The sequence below is a fragment of the Pollicipes pollicipes genome, unplaced genomic scaffold (assembly GCF_011947565.3).
Source record: "Pollicipes pollicipes isolate AB1234 unplaced genomic scaffold, Ppol_2.1 Scaffold_4881;HRSCAF=5763_pilon_pilon_pilon, whole genome shotgun sequence".
In the NCBI taxonomy this organism is placed as follows: domain Eukaryota; kingdom Metazoa; phylum Arthropoda; class Thecostraca; order Pollicipedomorpha; family Pollicipedidae; genus Pollicipes; species Pollicipes pollicipes.
In genome coordinates this window covers 32,962,199-32,981,112 of record NW_023596576.1, presented here as the reverse complement: position 1 = coordinate 32,981,112, position 18,914 = coordinate 32,962,199, and the positions used below count along the sequence as shown (strand labels likewise).

The following is an 18,914-nucleotide window of genomic DNA, read 5'->3' as shown; positions in this document are numbered from 1 at the left end:
CCAGGCGGCAGAACAGAGCATGACTGCAGAGACACTGAGCCAGGCGGCAGGACGGAGCATGACCTGCAGAGACACTGAACCAGGCGGCAGAACAGAGAAAATGGCTAACTTAGCCCGCTGCCCGAGATGAATCAGTGAACCCATCCGTAAGTACAGTGACGAGCTATGTCGGACGCTTTCCGTTCCGAGAAGGTGGTTGAGTGCCTTGCTGGACGTTGTTGTAGATAAAGAAGTCGTCTTAGTTATCTCCCGCTCGTAATAACGCAGAAATGAACAAACAAACTACCGATCCATGCATGGCTCTTGGCATGTACGTTTTGTCATTATCAGCACAAGGTTACTTAAACACTTTTTAACATCTCGGTTCAGAGGATCGATAACGCGGCCAAAAAATTGCCTCGTTTTTGTTAGGAGTGGCGGGCTGAACCTTGATGCCAACTGTCTTTTGATTAGTTTTTGTTGGCCTCTTCAGTGCACACCCGGAACATCAAACAAACACGCCAGGGTCACAATACAGTGCATTGAACGCAAATATGACCTCACTTACAAACAGAATTAATAGGCATGTGCAGGCGTCACAAAAAGAGCCATCAGCACAGAATTAGGGGATGGGTCTCGCCTGGTCTTGTGGCACAAGGGTGTTGCACACCAGAAGTACCTCTGAGCTCCGAAAACGGATCCCAGGATCTTGGGTGTAGAACCCGTCACCGAAGGGCAGCATAAGAACTGAAATATTTCCTTTCCTTTCTGGCTTACGTTTGCTGGGCACCACAGCCCCACCCCCTCCCCACCCTCCTGGTACGTTTGGCAGACCCAGCACCCACATTCCCGGTCATTGGCAAACAATCGCGTGAATTGAGGGCCGCTTACGCCGCATCCTCGACTGAAACGCTGGTTCCGGGCTCGCACGGTGTGGTTCAGGGCAGCATTTTGGGGCCGATATTGTTTTAACTGTTTTCTGTTGACCTGCCTCCCTTTATTCACCATGGTCAACTGACAAATATACCGATAGAGCTCAGGTCTCCGACGTGGACGCTCGGAACTATGTTGACGCTGTTCGTGTTAGGGTGGAGACAACCGCTGAAAACTGCGCTAAACTGGTTCACACAGAACACTCCCAACAGTAAAGCACGTAAGAGTGATCTCCTCTTTAAATATCAGCTTTGCACTGGCCAAAAAGGTAGACCTTCAGCGTCCGTTAAGAGTTTTGGTGCTATGGTGGGCTACTATCCAAACTGGGAACAGCAGGCATCTGCCACCGTAAAACGCTGTCCGAGCAGACCTCCTACAAATCGTGCCGTTAGGTGCCATTCGAAACGAAAAATGCTCTGAATGAAGGACTGTTTATGCCCATTTTAGAGACTGCCTCACAGTGTGGTGTAGTAGTTTGATCCAACGCAAAACATCTTAGAATTCAAAAGGCAGTAATTTTGATGCTTGAGTTGTTATTGGGATTAAAACATACAATATTTATCTGAAATAAGCCAGAAAGGCCTTGAGCTCCTGTTTTTCCGGCATCATGACTAGCATTTCGGAATTAAAACCATAACATACACCTCCTGCCTGGAAAATATTCGAGCGACTCAATGAAAAAGCTTTCAGAGAGCATGACACACACGACAGCTCTGCGCCGCCTGCCGAGGTCGCCCTGCCGCGCCGGACAGCTTGCGTGCTGCTGTGACGCCGCCAGCTGACCCCGCCGCCAGCTGACTCGCCGCCAGCTGACCACGCCGGGCTCTGGAAGGCTAGACTTCGCGTGTCCGCACCGAGCTCTCCCGCAGGTCTTCTACGTGCTGAGACACCTGTGCCTAGAGCGGCCTGTCGTGAGATGTTGGAGCCGATCCATCTTCCAAGCTTTTGCGCGCAGGTGTGCTAACCCGTCTGCTGCCAGGTCATGACAAGCATGCTGCCTAGCAATCTAGTTTTTGTAAGATTATGGCCGCATAGGTCTCCCACTGACTTGATGCTTTTGCGACAGCGATATATCTGTTTTGAAAATGGAGCCCGAACCTTTCAACCGGATGGCTTTCTGGAATCAATGCCGACAGTCAACAGTGTTTGTTGCATGCACCCTGGTCACAACATCCCGCCGTCGCATTCCGGGTCCAGGACAGCGAGGACCGAGCGCACGGCGGCACTTGGCAATTTGTCGTGCTACAGTCATGACGGATCGCGAAGCAGCAGACGACAAGTGTGTCTTCCAAATCATATGGCACAATTCACTCCAGGATGGAGCAGGCCCTATCATTCGAAAATGTTTTATTGAAAATACATTGACCCTAAAACAAAACGTTCTCTCCGAAACTTAAGCTGAGAAATTTAGCTACTTGCAAACATAAAAATATAATAATAGGGTTTGGAGTTCTTATGCTGACCACAACCGACCTTAAAATACCGAAAGATTTTGACTTAACGGGGCTAGCAAGCAAACATTGGTTATATTGCCAAAACTCCACGTGTCGAACTGAGCCCATGGAGTGGCGGCAATTGACGTGTTTGGTGGGGCCCCATATATGACTCAACGTTTGCTGGATAATACACATCCTAGCACTATCTTCTGGGAGTGAAATATAAATTCTACATACATGTAATGCCCACATTTTCTACATACAGTTCACGCATACATCTCTTACATACACATATTTCTCTACTCCATTTTTGCGGTGTTCACTAGTGCTGGTCGTATTGTGGCCGCTGCCGGGATGCTATCGCCAACGGGCCTAGCTTGCAGCGAGAAGCTTCCACACTAGTACAGCCGACCGTTTCACTCCGTCCACCACTGACATCCAGCGGACATGCCTGCACGGATCCCCAGTGACACAGCTCCTGTGTTTGCGTGGTCCCAGCCAGTGCTGCCTTCAGCTGGCCGCCGCGCCTGCTGTGCCGATGCCATCAGCTGTGTCTGCGTGGTCCCAGCCAGTGTTGCCTTCAGCTGGCCGCCGTGCCTGCTGTGCCGATGCCATCAGCTGTGTCTGCGTGGTCCCAGCCAGTGCTGCCTTCAGCTGGCCGCCGTGCCTGTGCCGATGCCATCAGCTGTGTCTGCGTGGTCCCAGCCAGTGCTGCCTTCAGCTGGCCACCGCACCTGCTGTGCCGATGCCATCAGCTGTGTCTGCGTGGTCCCAGCCAGTGTTGCCTTCAGCTGGCCGCCGCGCCTGCTATGCCGATGCCGCCAGTCTGACGGGTGCCGCCAGCAGGCACTGCGCCTGCCTGACAACCCCAGGATGATATTCTGACAAACCGGAGGGGATGCTGTGACAACTCCGGGAGGATACCATGACACCACGGCAGGATGCCCTGACAACCCCACGGGGATGTTGTGACAACCCCGGTTGGATGTCATGATAACCCTGGCAAGATACTGTGATAACTACGGCAGGATGTCATGACGACTCCGGTAAGATGTCGCGACAACCCCAGTGGGATGCTGTGACAACCCCAGGCGGATGTCATGACAACCCCGGTGGGATGCTGTGACAACCCCAGGCGGATGTCATGACAACCCCGGTGGGATGCTGTGACTACCCTGGGTGGATGTCACGACAACCCCGGTGGGATGCTGTGACTACCCTGGGTGGATGTCACGACAACCCCGGTGGGATGCTGTGACAACCCCAGGCGGATGTCATGACAACCCCAGTGGGATGCTGTGACAACCCCAGGCGGATGTCATGACAACCCCGGTGGGATGCTGTGACAACCCCAGGCGGATGTCATGACAACCCCGGTGGGATGCTGTGACAACCCCAGGCGGATGTCATGACAACCCCGGTGGGATGCTGTGACTACCCTGGGTGGATGTCACGACAACCCCGGTGGGATGCTGTGACAACCCCAGGCGGATGTCATGACAACCCCGGTGGGATGCTGTGACTACCCTGGGTGGATGTCACGACAGCCCCGGTGGGATGCTGTGACAACCCCAGGCGGATGTCATGACAACCCCGGTGGGATGCTGTGACTACCCTGGGTGGATGTCATGACAACCCCGGTGGGATGCTGTGACAACCCCAGGCGGATGTCATGACAACCCCGGTGGGATGCTGTGACAACCCCAGGCGGATGTCATGACAACCCCGGTGGGATGCTGTGACTACCCTGGGTGGATGTCACGACAGCCCCGGTGGGATGTTGTAACAACGCCGGCAGGATGTCATGGCCACCCCAGTAGGATGATGTGATAACCTCGGCGGAATGTCATGACAACGCCGGTAGAATGCGCTGACAACCCTGGTTGGATGTCATGACAACCGTGAGAAATGCTGAGACAACGCCGGCAGGATGCCACGCCCGGCTGTCCGCCGTCCAGCCGGTCTCGTGTCCGCTGTGACGCTCTGGGAGGCTCTGGGAGCTCTGGCGCCGGCCGGGCGGTGGCACGAGGCCGTCCGGTCCGGCGTCAGCTCCGCCAGCGGCACACTTTGCCCCCGCGCTCGCACGCCGCGGCCGGATACGCCGCAGCGCCACACGGCACGAACGCGCCGCAAATGGCTGATCGCTGCTGCACATTCCTGGCCGCACGTGCGGAGAGGTGTTCACGGCCTCCGTTTGACATATGCTGCCAACATCTGCATCTTGCTACGAACAGTGCGGGTATGCGTGGCAGCAATGCGGCATGCAGACTATAACTATACGCTTTGCCGAAAGGCAAACTAACACAACGCACATTAAGTTGGTGGCCTAGTTCATTTCAAACATACGTTGGATCCCACATGGGACCGGGGGATTTGAGGCTAGGGCAGCTATTTATATGTACCTATGTACCGATCCAGCAGAATGTCCCAGAGCGTGTTTTTTGAGGGGCCCGTTCCCGCCACCCGCCATTGCAGGCTGTAAGGGTACGCCTATAGCGGTGCATGGAAAGAATGCTCCCCAATCATTTTTTGAAAGTGGTGCTTCTTTTGTGTGACGCCTGGCATCGCATAGTGTCTTTGGCGAACCGCGGTCTCCTGCGACTACGGATGTCCCTTCCCACTGACATCTCAAAACAGAGCCATTGATGAGGGAAATTCAAACCACCATTCAGATGGCCAGCCGTTTCACCCAAAACAACGTCCTGTTGACCTCCGTTTAAAAATCCTGAGCAAACGTCACTAACGCTCAGAATCATCCGACAGACCTGGGGACATCCTACCAGCTGTGGTAAGTACTGAACCGTGCAATCTTAATGGTGGTACATGATGGTGCCGAATGGCTTTGATAATAATACCCCACGGGAGTGTTTTCCGATTTGGACACGTGATATGATGCTAACAGTTTTCGATTTCAATTAATTTTTCCACGCTTGTGACAAAGGTACTGCAAAAACGCAAATATTTCGGACCGATATTGGCTCAATTGACAAAAGGCTCACATCAGTGTAATTCTCATAGCCAACCCCCTCTCTCTCTCTCTCTCTCTCTCTCTCTCTCTCTCTCTCTCTCTCTCTCTCTCTCTCTCTCTCTCTCTCTCTCCTCTCTCTCTCTCTCTCTCTCTCTCCTCTCCTCTCTCTCCTCTCTCTCTCTCTCTCTCTCTCTCTCTCTCTCCCTCTCTCTGTCACCTGGACAAGCCGCTTGTGATATTCGAGATTCAGTTTCAAAAGAATAAGGCTGGCCACTTGCCAATTGATTGCTGGAGTCGCCACGGCTTGAGCGGCTTTTATGGCTGCTGTGCTCGCTTCGACACTGATAAGATGTACAAAAATGCGTTTTTTACCTACGCCTTTCTTCTTTTTTTATAAAGATTTGATCCTAACCCTTTGAATGGATGGATTTCTGGGATCAGAGCTCGCGCTAAGCAGTGCTTGTTGTGTGAGCCCTGACCCCTGCCACCCGATCGCGCAATTCCATGTCAACGGCAGGATTTGATGGCGAGAGCTTAACGTGCCACAATGCTCGGCACGCTCCGTCCTGCCCTTTGACGTCAACTGACCTTCAGCGTGACCGCTGCCACCGGCCGCGGGCCATACCTATCAAGGGCAAATAGCGAGCGCCCTAAAGCGACTCGAACCACGCCACGGGTGGGTGGATCGGAAGGCAGGCGCTCCAACCAACTGAGCCACCGGGACGGACTTCTCTGAATGTTGTGCTCTGAATCTCTGTGCTCTGAATCTCGCTGAATTTCTGTGCCTTCTCTGAATACCAACATCCGACCCCAACGTCTCAAGAACGGAGCGTCAACGTTTCGCGCTCGAGTTTGCGCTATGGGCCGCTTGCATTACCCCACACTTTCGCCACCACCTGAGTCCGTCTTCTTTTCCAACAAACGGCACTTGTCTCGTGTTAACGCGACCCCGGGCCTCCATTTCAGTATCCCGCTCCGATTGGCGTGATAGGCGTGCCTTCGCGCAATTTCTAAACCGTAGCCTTACCACAGCAATCGAATAGGAAAAAACTTTTTCATAATATCACAAAGTTGCACGAAAAAAAACACTCCTGATCGAACAGCTTGCAATCAAATGCTCTTCAAAACAGCCCATCTTCTGAAGAATTGGATCGCTTTGTTGCTGAAAACGTTATGGCGGTGCGATCAGTGGTGGCGGAGACAAATATAAGCAGGTCAAGAGCTGAGTTGGGCGGGCCACACCGCTGACGTCACGACGTTGCTGATTGGTTCACGGAGTACAGCACTCTTAAAAACCACCGCTGTCCCGTATTCAGTCCAATTTCCCTTGGGGCCGATGCTAGGGCCGATATTCTAAACAAGTATCGCAGCGTGCGCGAAGTGTATTTCTGGCAAAATTAAACAAAATCAAATGAATTACAAGGCATGCTACAAGTTTAAGTACCTTTAATTGAAACATGATGTTTTATGTAGATCCAATTTCGTTCCGAAATTTCGGGACGGATGCGTCATGCCTTCGATCAGGGACACCCCAAAAACAATTGAGCGTCCATCAAAGCGGTCATGATCAAGCAGTCCGCCACGCTGATTGGTCGAAGCGGACGGGCCTCTGCAGTTGATACTCCAATGCTGCCATCGGGTTCATATTTGAGCTCTTGCGCCCCCCCCCCCCCCTCCCCCCAGATGTTCCACGGCGCCATGCGGCGTCGTAGACTTTCCAGCAAGCGTGATTCTTGGAAGAGACCATCACGAATGTGTTCGGCCCGGCCCAGATAAAATCCGTGCAAGCATGGATCGCTTAGATTAGTTTTTCCAAGAAGCCGGAGGCTTTCTAGAATGGTGAGCGACATAGTCACGGCGCCATTATGTCGCAGTTCGCCAGGTATTCCGTCTCAGCGCTCCTTGACATGGGCGCGACTTTCCAAAAATGGCTAGGTGGCTGCAAAAATAATTTCAGTGTCTCTTCTTTTTCAACGCGCATTCATTGGAACCTTAAAGGCTGGCACTGTTGCCCCTTCCCCCTCAAACCATAAACTCTGACCTTAGACGGTGGTGCTTCACGAAATAAAATATATTCAACCTGACCTACGACCAAACAAGCTTTGGCCTTCACCATGGTGTGGCGGACGGGAGGAGTATTTTGATCGCTAAAACACACCAGTCTGTAATTTCTTCGCTTGAGACAATCAGTCTATCAACCGGCACTCTTTTCCTTTCTTTGCAGCCTCACTCAGATCCGAAGCATGCTCCTGACGATTTTGTTCGGTGGATATCTTATTTACCTGTGTCGTCCCGACAATCTTCGGTTGCCGTTATTCAAGGTGGGATTAACCCAAAACCTTGCAGGCTGGCCATGAGCCACATTCGGAAGCACCGATGCCCCCGGGAGCCGGAAACTCCACCAAAATACATTCGGGAGCGCAGTCGCGCGCCTACAAGGGCACCTTGAAGCTGCATCCTGCCGCCCGCCACCGAATGCACTCGGCTTTGACGACGCGGGTCACGCGAGCCAGTTAAACATCGCCGCTTATTATCCCCGAGACCATCGACGACAATGGCACGACGGGCATTCCCGGCCGGTTCACAAAGTCACAAGTGGTGCAGTCCGCCCGTCTCTCCTCTCTTCCGATCGGGAAGCGCGATAGCATTCGAGGATCGCTCGCGACTGAAGCTTTCTGCTCTATCGCCTCGCTCGCATGCTTCTTCGCCTACTCTATCTCTCTATCTCTCGCTCCTCTCTCCCTCTCTCTCGCTCTCTCTCTCTCCTCTCTCTCTCTCTCTCTCTCTCTCTCTCTCTACTCTCCCATTAACCGGATCGCATGCTGAGCCGTGCGTCCCCGCCCAGCAGGGACGGACAGATCGTCGCTTCTTGCAACAGCGAACCAGCTCCGATGTCTTCCTCCAGACAGTTACCTCAGCTCGGACCAGCCCAACGGGGCGGTGCAGCTCAAAGCGCCTCTTTGCAAAACGCCGAGCATCGGCTCGCGGGCCCCTGGTGCATAGCGAACGACGCGATCCGCGAAATAGACAACTGGCCACGAAAACGGCAGCGACATGAAGCAGACTCGTGCAGCGTAAGATGAGAGTTCTCCGAGTTTCGTGCGGACGGGCGGGCCCGGCCTGCGACATGACACCAGCGCGCCACCTGTGCAGCCTGTCGTTGCCGTCCGCACGGCTCTGCCTGCCACTGCCGTCCGCACGGCTCTGCCTGCCACTGGCGTCAGCACGGCTCTGCCTGCTACTGCCGTCCGCACGGCTCTGCCTGCCACTGGCGTCGGCACGGCTCTGCCTGCTACCGCCGTCCGCACGGCTCTGCCTGCCACTGGCGTCCGCACGGTTCTGCCTGCTACTGCCGTCGGCACGGCTCTGCCTGCTACTGCCGTCCGCACGGCTCTGCCTGCCACTGGCGTCAGCACGGCTCTGCCTGCCACTGGCGTCGGCATGGCTCTGCCTGCCACTGGCGTCGACACGGCTCTGCCTGCTACTGCCGTCCGCACGGCTCTGCCTGCCACTGGCGTCAGCACGGCTCTGCCTGCCACTGGCGTCGGCACGGCTCTGCCTGCCACTGGCGTCGGCACGGCTCTGCTTGCTACTGTCGTCCACACGGCTCTGCCTGCCACTGGCGTGCGCACGGCTCTGCGCCATCTGACATCCTCGAGCAGCGAACCTAAGCTGCTCACAGCTCTGCGACGGGCACAGATGTCGTTGACGCAACTCGGACAGGCTCGTAAAACGGTGACGTACCTCTGTAGTTTTCCGTAAACAACGGCGCAAAATGCTCATCTTTGCGGATGTCTGCGCTGTGTTCGAAGCGCACCTCAACAGCTTTATACACAGAGCTTGGCCCGACGCAAAAACGCGGAAACTTCCGCTCGCGCCACTACGACGACGCTTCACGCGAGTCCAGGCTCTGTATACCAAACGCTTTCAAACAAATAGGTCAGGGCCTATTGAGATTATTGTCGAAAGGGTTGCACGGCCACTCCGGCATTAGGGTAAGCGACCACCCGGCCATGTCAAGTTCCCTGTTTGTCGTAGAAGCATCCAGTGAGCGGTGATAATGAAAGCATCTCTGGCATGGATCACACGTGGTAAGTATTTCCATTTGCTTATCTCGGTGTTTGAAATGCATTGTGTACAAGATCACATGCCTTCCATGAGGATTCGCCTTCAGCTTCCGTCTTACACCTAACAGGCGCATGTGTCATATAGTCTGTTATCTGATAATCATGGTGTACAAGATCACATGCCTTCCATGAGGATTCGCCTTCAGCTTCCGTCTTACACCTAACAGGCGCATGTGTCAGATAATCTATGTCTGCAAAATGGTACGTTCATTTGCAGGATGAACTAACTTATCATGCATCGAACGTAACCTGTTGTTTGTATTTTGAAGTAGTGGCAACCAACAGTAAACCAGTTTTGTGAATTCCAACAAAGCCCAGGCAGCGTGTATTCCAAGATCACGTTGAGCTACCGTTTGGTACAGTACGTTTTCGGGATCGTCAGAAATTCACGGGCTTCTCATGCAAATCAGGAAACCAGATGGACTTCGGTCTCTTCTCGCCTGCATGATTGGGTCCGTTCGCCAACTTCTTTCACGTACCCACTCAATGCAGTCGAAATACAGCAACCGCACAGTCCGCGCGGTCGATGACCCGACGCAAATATAGCAGCCGACATGCGACGCAGCGAGAGGGCCGCATCAACCGCACTCGGTTTCGTCCGGACTATGAATCAAAGGTTTTTACAGCTAGATATACACTCCTTGATGAAAAACTGGGTAATCATGTCACGTCAGGTCCCTGGTAAGCGTTACAGGCGAGACCGACCACGAACAATTTTCCATGTTAACGCGTAGTTTGGTCGACACTTGCTTCCAATCAGTCTCCAGTCTGACCTTCAGACCTGACCTTGAACGGCCACCGCTTGAGACAGGAAGCAGAGAAGATAGTCGGATTTCCAAGGTAAGTGGAGGGACGAACAACGAGCGCACCCAGTTCTCATCTCCACTCACCCAAGCTATCTCCCAGTGGAAGCAATCATGACTGTGATAGCTTGAAGCCCACCGGCAGTGACCGATTTGCGGCGCCCCCCACCCCCCACTTCTGGTGCGGGGCCGACCACTGCGGGTGGTCTTGATAGCGTCATCCTCGCCAAGTGTGCGACTATCGCCGTGCACACAACGCAAGCATGGTGGCTAGCGACAGCCAGGGGAGAGGTCCGGCCATACAGATTGTCAAAGGGGGCACTCCGAAGCAGCCGGGCGCTCAGCTCCCGTTCACCGGTGACACTGCCTTCCACGTGATCAAAGATTACTAGGTTCAGTCAGCGAGTCTGAGCAAGTCGGGTCCGTGTCATGGACCGTCAAGCTCTGAATCGGACTCCCATAGGCTGTCACGTGACTCTGTGGTCGCAAAATCACAAAATTCCACATTGTACAGGACACGTCAAGGTCGTGGCAACGTTCCGACGCGCCAGTAAGGTGCGCGCCAATTGAACGCGTTGGTCGTCGGGCACAGCGGCGGACACGGGCTTTCGTGAAGGTCGGGAGGACGAGACTAAAGAAACACTTAAACCGTGATTAGCGCGCCCCATGAGGGCGAAATTCCGTCCACGGCGTCGGGCATCGCTCGTTCTCAGCTTGATAACTTTAAACGTCAACGTATAATTTCCTTAAATTCAACGTGATTCACACTCACATTAACGCGTGTAAACGATTAAAAAAGGCGGGGGCTGCTAGGTGCCACAGGGTCCTCCACTACGTGAACGCGCCTCTGGTCGCGCACGTGAGTGTTCGGGACAGACCACTGATGTCATTCGTCCCCACCGCTGCCCTCGCCAGACCACCGTCCGGGGGAGCTGGAGGGAGGGAGGGAGGTGGTGTCACCACCGGGCGGCAGTGGGCGGCGCCGCGTCACGTGCACCCGCGCCCCGTCCCTACGGCCGGCCGAAGTCCGGCTATCGCCAGCCGCGGTGAGAGGGGCTCGGCTGAGCATACAGCGACGGCGTCGGACCGTCCGGCCGACCTCGACAGGACCACACCCGGCGAGCCGCCCCTCCCACCGATAACCGGCCGCGCCACACACGCCCCGCACTCTGTGGGGATGCTGTATTGTCAGACACACGCACGTCAGCTCTCCTCGTACAGTCGGCCCCGGAGCCGGCCCAGTCGCGCACGCGTCGCCCTGGCCGACGTGGGCCGCAGGTCGGCCGTCGGGGCTGCCGACACGCCCGATGGCCCGGTTCGCTGGCGCTACACGGGACTGGGGCCGGCTGGCGCCGCCGCTCGCACCGCCCCGCACGGACCCAGCCCGGCCGCGGCCGCCGCATCATTGCACATGGTGAGGTGAAGGCCCGGAGGCCCGCGTGACAGCGCAGATGGACACGGCACCGCGCCACACGCGGGGACGACGGGGAGCAGCGGAGCGGCGGGATGGGCGCGGCGCCGAGACCGCCCGACATCGTGCAGACAGAGCGAGGAAGACACGGGAGACGGACCAGAGTCGCACGAGCAGGTGCACAGAGAAGAGAACGGTGACCCGAGCGGATCGAACCCGCGCTCGGGGCGGAGACGGAGAGCGATACACACAGACGGTGTCACTACGACTGCCAGTACACGAGAAGAGCGGACCGTCACCGAGCTGCGCCTCGCGCTCGGCCGATATGTCACGAACAGCGGACAGACGACACACCTAGCTGCGCCGGGAGTGCCGAGCGCGGTGAATGTCACTACCATTGTCGGCGACCTCGGGTCACGGTCCCGCGGGCTGTTCGTCCGCCCGGGAGCTGACGCACCACCGCCCGTGCCCGCCGCCAACCGCAGCACACACGAAACCAGCAACAGTTATAGGGATTACCAGTTAACATCCACTCGTAATATCGCGGATTAAAGTCTGGGAAACGTAACAAGGGTCTGTGGGCGGCCGGTGGCGCGGCCGGCAATCACAACGGCCCAGTACAATCTCTCTAGCTTGGCCCGGCTGGAACGGCGCGCCGACTCCGGCGCCGCATCGCGCTCGCTCCAGTGGCGCGTGCGGCTCGCGGAGGGCCTACTCGAGACGCGCTGCGCCGCCAGCAGCCGGGAAAGACGACCAGTCGGCCCGGGGCCCGGGCGCGCTGCCGGCGCCGCCTAGCGGTTCAACGGCACCAGCGTCTGGACGTAGGTGGTGGGGAAGTAGCCGGTGCGGCCATTCAGCGTGCCCTCCAGCCAGTTGTCGTCGATCTGCTGCGTCAGCTTGATGGTGTCGCCCTCCTGCGCGGCGGGCGGCCGTCAGCGGGGCGTGTCAGCGGGAGCGCACACTTGTCCGAGGCCCAATCGGTTACCAACCAATCCCTGAGCGGGCCCTCACACCAGCAGTCGCTTCATGTTGAGCGTGCTGCTCATAAGCCCAACAAACGCATGCTCCGTTCGGAGAGACCGGTTTTTTAAACCTAATGGTTCCTTAAACGAGGACAAAATTATGGCTGCTATTTCCTCTTAAACCCGACCATACCAGTTGCCAGAAGCCGTAGCTATCCACCAGCGCACTCACCTTAAAGCCCAGTTCACCGGGGTTCTCGGGCTCGAAGTCGAACAGCGCCTGGGCGCAGGGGCTCTGCACGTTTGGTGTCCTCGCTGGCGACCGCATTGGGGAGGGCAGCGGCGACGCTGCGACAGAGCAGACGATCAGAGTCGGCACCGCTTCCCTCTTCCCCCCCCCCCCCTGCCCGGAGGACGGTCGGTCAGACCTCGGGGACCTGCAGCTGATCCGGGCGCGCAGGATGTACACCACCGGACCCAGACCACACAGGAGCTATCCAGGGCACCCAGCACGACACGGGATGGTGATTGGTTCACATCCGACCGGCTGCGGCCGACGCCCCTGCGCTTCATGTGAGATACGTACACACATCCAGGGCATGGCGCTGGAGTTTCACATGCAGTAAGCGGCGCGGCTAGCATCTCACGCGCGGACGGCCGAGTGGCTAACATTTCGAGTCGGGGAGAGTCGTGTGGCTAACATTTCGAGTCAGGGAGAGTCGAGTGGCTAACATTACGAGTCAGGGAGTCGTGTGGCTAACATTACGAGTCAGGGAGAGCCGAGTGGCTAACATTGCGAGTCAGGGAGAGCCGAGTGGCTAACATTACGAGTCAGGGAGAGTCGTGTGGCTCATGCTTCCGGCGCCGAGAGCCTCGCAGATCATGTTTCAGGTGTGGAAAGACATGCAACTACCGTTTTGGTTTTCCGCACCTGAAGAGTGCGGAATCACTTTCCGCACCTTTTTTGTTGGTTTATATTCTATGTCCCTTCACCTGGAAGGCGCGGAAGACCGCGCGGCTAGTGTTTCAGTGGCGGAAACCGCCGTGGCCAGTACTCGGTGCGCAGAAAGCCGTGAACTAAGTGTTCCAAGTGCGGACAACCGTGAGGCTAGTGTTCTAGTGGCGACGATTGCGTGGCTAGTGCTTCACGTGCGGAGAGCCGTGCGTGCCATTAACTTGCAGCACCAGGTTCAATGCTAAGTGGTCGTCACATCCAAACGGCTCGTTTCCAGCCTTTGCCACATCTCACCCGGGCGCCCCAATCCACAAACGAAGTGTGGCAACATCGCCCATCGTGATTACAAAGGTCAGAGGTGTGACGTCCAGACAGTGTATGGTTCGCGTCCCAACGAGTGTCACTCCAAATAAACCGTCAGCGCGCCGACGGGCCCATGCACAGCAGCCCGACTTCCTGGCTGATGCCCCGCGGGACAAACACGGCCTCTGGTTAAGAGGCGGCACGGGCTCACGACGTCAGCGAGGTCAGCCGCCCAGCCGCGGCGCGGCCGCCGAGATACTCCAGGCGCGGCCGGGACACGCCAGCAAAACACGTCGCTGACACGTGTGAGAGAGAGAGACACTCACACCGACCAGTCGCGAGCACATCAGACAGCTGCGGTCCCGCCGCAGCCGACGCACCGGTGGCGGCCAAACAAACCGCCGTGACGTCACGGCGCCGCCCGATAACACATAGATCAATCGGTCGGTGGGCACCCCGGTACGCGCTCGTCACACGGGCGGCCGCCAACAGACGCGACAAGGTCACGTCTGCTCTCCGGAAGATTGAGCCTCGTCTCTGGAAGATTGACGACACCCAGCCGACTCGAAAATTCCGTTACGTTAAGGAGAACTGCGATTTCATCTCGCAGGCCTGAAGCAGACCTCTCAGTTTCCCATTTTTTCACAGAACACGCTAAAATTCAGGCTTTGACCTAGTTCCGAAAGTAACGCAAGGCAAACGCGGAGAAACAGGTGGGTTGGTATGCTGCGTGGCTCACCTACGAGAAAACGTTTGCGAGTGATTTTCAGAAATTTAACGTTGCGCGGTTATTTAATGAACTTTTCAACGCATTTCTGTCAACGAATTGACTAAAGACTGTTTCCCAAAGCGTTACGTCATGTCACCAAGGCATTTAAACATGCCAGTGTTAGCATACGTCCGGGTGGTCGGTTGAATACCCTTCACTCGGGTGAGGGTAATTTGAACCCCCTGATGTGAAATCTCTAACTAAAAGACCTAGAAACCACAACTCCAAACGGTGGGCTGGACTGTATGCAAACTCGTTTGTGCTAAAGTCTGAGGTCCATAGGCCATGACCTTCGGGTCGCATAAGGTTAAACAAGGTCAAACTCATGACTGGTGTCCAAACTCCCCCACCCTCATGCAACCGCCTTGAACCTAGATACCTATTCTAAGCAAAAGGCCACTGGTGATATTTAGGTTGGTGGCCGTCTTTACGTTTTAAGAATCATGGTGGCCAAAAATCTGCAAAATTGCTTTGATTTTTGACTTTGAAAAAGCGTCGAAGATAACGCTATGCGTTACGTTCCTTCACATAAGGGGTTGGCTTACGACATTTTAGGTCAGTGACCTTCTCTGTGATTTTGAAGCCCATGGAAGCTGTCTGTTGCTGTCCCTGTTAGCAAGGAATTCGAAATGAGGATTACGAACTATTCCATAAACAAAGGTCCCTTGCAAGAAGACGTGTTGATTTTGACCGTGGTCTGACCTTCACACTTGTCTCCAGGTCAATGGAATTTGTTGTAATCCCAAATTCCACTGTTGTTTCGCCCAAGAAGCTATCTCAAAGATGTACAAGTTCGTCTAGCACTTCCCTGCCGCGACAGACTGAACGATTCCCTACGGACCGCCTTCGCTGACAGCCACGGCCTGACTTTGACCTGACATAGGCCAGGGACCTTACAAGGTACATATAACTGTAAATGCCAAAAGTCTGGTATTCAAATGTCTACAGCTATGCAAAGTTTGCCGTGGCTGCGCCGCGCCGTTTGAAAATTGTTTTGTAAAAAACCCAAGGGGGGGGGGTCAATTGACCCCGAGCGCGTGTTAGTCTTGACCTCATTCAACACAGAAGTTACTCTCGCCTCGTCTCTTCTCGAAGTCTCGAGAATGACGCCACATAATGATATTTCATACTTCCGAGCGTACGCATGTTGCTGTCACATAGGTCTGTTCTACGACATGTCACAAAAAAGAAGAAAAAAGCCTGTGACGAATTCGAACCAAAAGTTAGCGTGTCCGGCATACTGTAGGACTCGGCAAAATCCAACTAGCTGCCAACTGAGAGCGAGGACTGGTAGCAGGTGTTCCGTCTTCTCAGTATTTAGACTTCACAGTCGTGAACGAGGGAGGCATGTCATCTTCCGACTAGGCCCACGCTTTCAAACAAGTCAGGTCGGTATAAGGAGACACCAGTTGACCTGCACGACATTCCCAGAGGCGGGCAGTACACCAACGGGCGCGGACACGCGAACCTACAGCGCAGGCCACAGCGCAACAATACAGGACGTGCCCCAGCCGGATGGGATCAGACATCAACACAACAGTCCGTTGCCCCGTTCGCCTGCGGCATACGGGCGAACAGTAAGCGGACAGGCTCCAAAGACAAAGAGAAAGAGAGACAGACAATGAAGTAGCGTCCTGCCGGCGTGCACTGAGCTGGCAGCGGACACACACACACATCGATCCGGCTAGCTACCACACCACGGTCATGCGGGCGGCGCCCCGGCAGGCGGCCGTCTCAACAGAAGGTGCGAGACTGGATCATGCAGCCGCGCGCCACCCCGCCCTCTCGCGGCGGTTGCCGCCCAGCGGGGGATAGCCCCGGGCGCTCGCGGGCGACGCGTTACCGGCGGGGGACTTTGGCGGCTGACCGGCCGGGAACTGCGGCTCCCAGGCGGCGGCCGTCGCCTCTGGGGTCGGCAGCGGCGAGCGCTGCGGCGTGCTCTCTGCAGAACGGAGCACGGGTTCCAGCCGGGCCGTGCTGTGCTCCACCACCAGGTCCGGGGGCCGGGACAGGGCGCGAGGCGGCGAGCGACGGCCGGCGCGCGAGCGTGAGCGACCGCAGTGGCGCGGCGCCGGCACAGCACGCCATCCGGGGCAGCAGGCCCCGAGCCGTCGCCGCAGTCAGCGGCAAATATGAACACGTCGGGCCCGGCCACAGGCAAGGCGGTGGTCAGGAGTGAGAGTGAGCCAAGAAGTGTCACAGGCGTCACATAGCCGGCCGAGAGCAAGACAGACGGACGCACACACACACACAGAGAAAGGCAGCACAGGTTGTTAGTCACAGACAGGCCGGAGAAGTAACGGCCTTCGTCACCGTTCGTGACCGCGGCCAACACGTTGCAAACACGCCCGCGAAAGGGAGCATACCGGCGCTCGGCGGAGCCAGTCGAGCGATCCTCGGCGCCGCGTGGCGGCAGGCGGCGAACAGCATAGTGTCACCACTCACCGCTGGGAGCGCTGCCGCTGCTGAGGCCGCCGTTGGTGCCGTCCGGCTGGTACGCGGCGCTGCTCTGGATGCCCAGGTCGGCCAGCGTCTTCGGCTGGAAATCGGGCCGAGCGCGCGCCGCCGCCTCCTGCTTCTTCTCTTGTAGCGTCTCCTGCAGAGCCGTCAGGATGTCGCTGCACTGACGGTGGTGGTCCAGCAGCGACTCGGCGAACGTGGCCAGCTGGCTGATCTGCTCCACCTGTCGGCCGGACGGCGGCGGCGCGGCCGCGAGTCAGCACACGCCGCGGCGCTGCTCACACGCTCCGCTGTACACTCAGATGAATTGCTCTCCATAATGGCGTCGGCTGGATTGTGCCGATTCGTGGTGCTAATTAATTAACCTTTGCAACTGACGCGGCAGTGAGGGATCCACTCGCCTTGCGACCCCGGTCGATACTCACGTCGTTTTCCAGCAGGTTGTGCATGCTCATCTGGGCCAGGTGGAGCGACTCGGCAAACTTGTCCTCAGCCATCTTGATCTCCTCGTCGGGGATGTGAGCTCCTGCCGGCGGGCGACATACGGTTACGACACCGCCCTCCCTGCCGGTCACTGCCGTCGCGTTCGTTCTACCCTGCCTGCAGGCACAGGGCGACCTCCCACCAGCGGCCGGTACACAGTCAGCGGCTGCTCACTGCCGTCGGGTTCGCTGCGGACGGCGAGCGCTGGACTCCGTCACCGGTCAGATAGACGGCGAGCGCTGGACTCCGTCGCCGGTCAGATAGACGGCGAGCGCTGCACTCCGTCACCGGTCAGATAGACGGCGAGCGCTGCACTCCGTCACCGGTCAGATAGACGGCGAGCGCTGGACTCCGTCATCGGTCAGATAGACGGCGGGCGCTGGACTCAGTCACCGGTCAGATAAACGGCGAGCGCTGCACTCCGTCACCGGTCAGACAGACGGCGAGCGCTGCACTCCCGTCACACCGGTCAGATAGACGGCGAGCGCTGCACTCCGTCACCGGTCAGATAGCCGCATCGTAAATCACCCGCCAGCTGGTTTGCTTGAAAGCCGATACCGGCACCGGTTCCGCCGGGCCTCGGTCCGCAGGCGGTCCTCGTCAGCCTGCGTGTACCCGGTCACGGCCCCCCGGATTGCCGGGCAGAGCGGTGGGACAGAGGACCGGCCGACTGTCGGGCACAGCGGTGGGACAGAGGACCGGCCGACTGTCGGGCACAGCGGTGGGACAGAGGACCGGCCGACTGCCGGGCACAGCGGTGGGACAGAGGACCGGCCGACTGCCGGGCACAGCGGTGGGACAGAGGACCGGCCGACTGTCGGGCACAGCGGTCGAAACCATTGCCGAGCGAACGACGCCACGACAAAACAACAGCGACGCGTTAGCATATCGGCCAGCTCTACAAGACCTCCGCCATTTACAAATGAACCCGGTCCCCGGAAGCGACGTGGAAAATGGTTCGACTGAGAAAATGGCCGACGGGGTGTTCCGGATAGTTTCAATTTCATTTGGATTCGAAGATGGGGAGGAGACCGCGCTTTGAAAACGGGTCCGCTGCAGGGCCGACGACACCGGCCGAGTAATGTCCGCCGCCTTTCCGACATCTGGCGCTCGCCATTGCCCGCCCTCACGCGGCGACCGATCACCGTGGCAGGTTCTGGCGAGATAGCCGACTGGAGAGGTCGGGTTTAAGCAGTGTTGACGCCAAGCTGCCACAAATCGTGCGTGATGATGTTCGTCTGGACCAGCGGACGCTCCAGCTCAGGCGCGGCACTGCGCCGCGCTCTGCCTGGCGTGTGCTCCGGTCGCTTCACTACATCTACCAC

General features: G+C 57.0%; 1 protein-coding gene across 4 annotated transcripts in view; it reads right to left on the bottom strand.

Annotated features, from left to right (window-relative positions):
• Positions 1-11,412: 11,412 nt before the first annotated feature.
• LOC119100736 (endophilin-A) overlaps positions 11,413-18,914 on the bottom strand; it is a 37,920-nt gene continuing 30,418 nt past the window's right edge. For all 4 annotated transcript variants that reach the window (XM_037223835.1, XM_037223836.1, XM_037223832.1 and 1 more), the window contains 4 exons: positions 17,532-17,632; positions 17,092-17,329; positions 12,852-12,967; positions 11,413-12,571 (listed from right to left, as the gene is read on the bottom strand). In XM_037223835.1, coding sequence (XP_037079730.1) covers positions 12,449-12,571; positions 12,852-12,967; positions 17,092-17,329; positions 17,532-17,632 — 578 coding nt within the window. In that variant the 3' untranslated portion in view covers positions 11,413-12,448. The remainder of the gene's footprint in view (positions 12,572-12,851; positions 12,968-17,091; positions 17,330-17,531; positions 17,633-18,914) is intronic.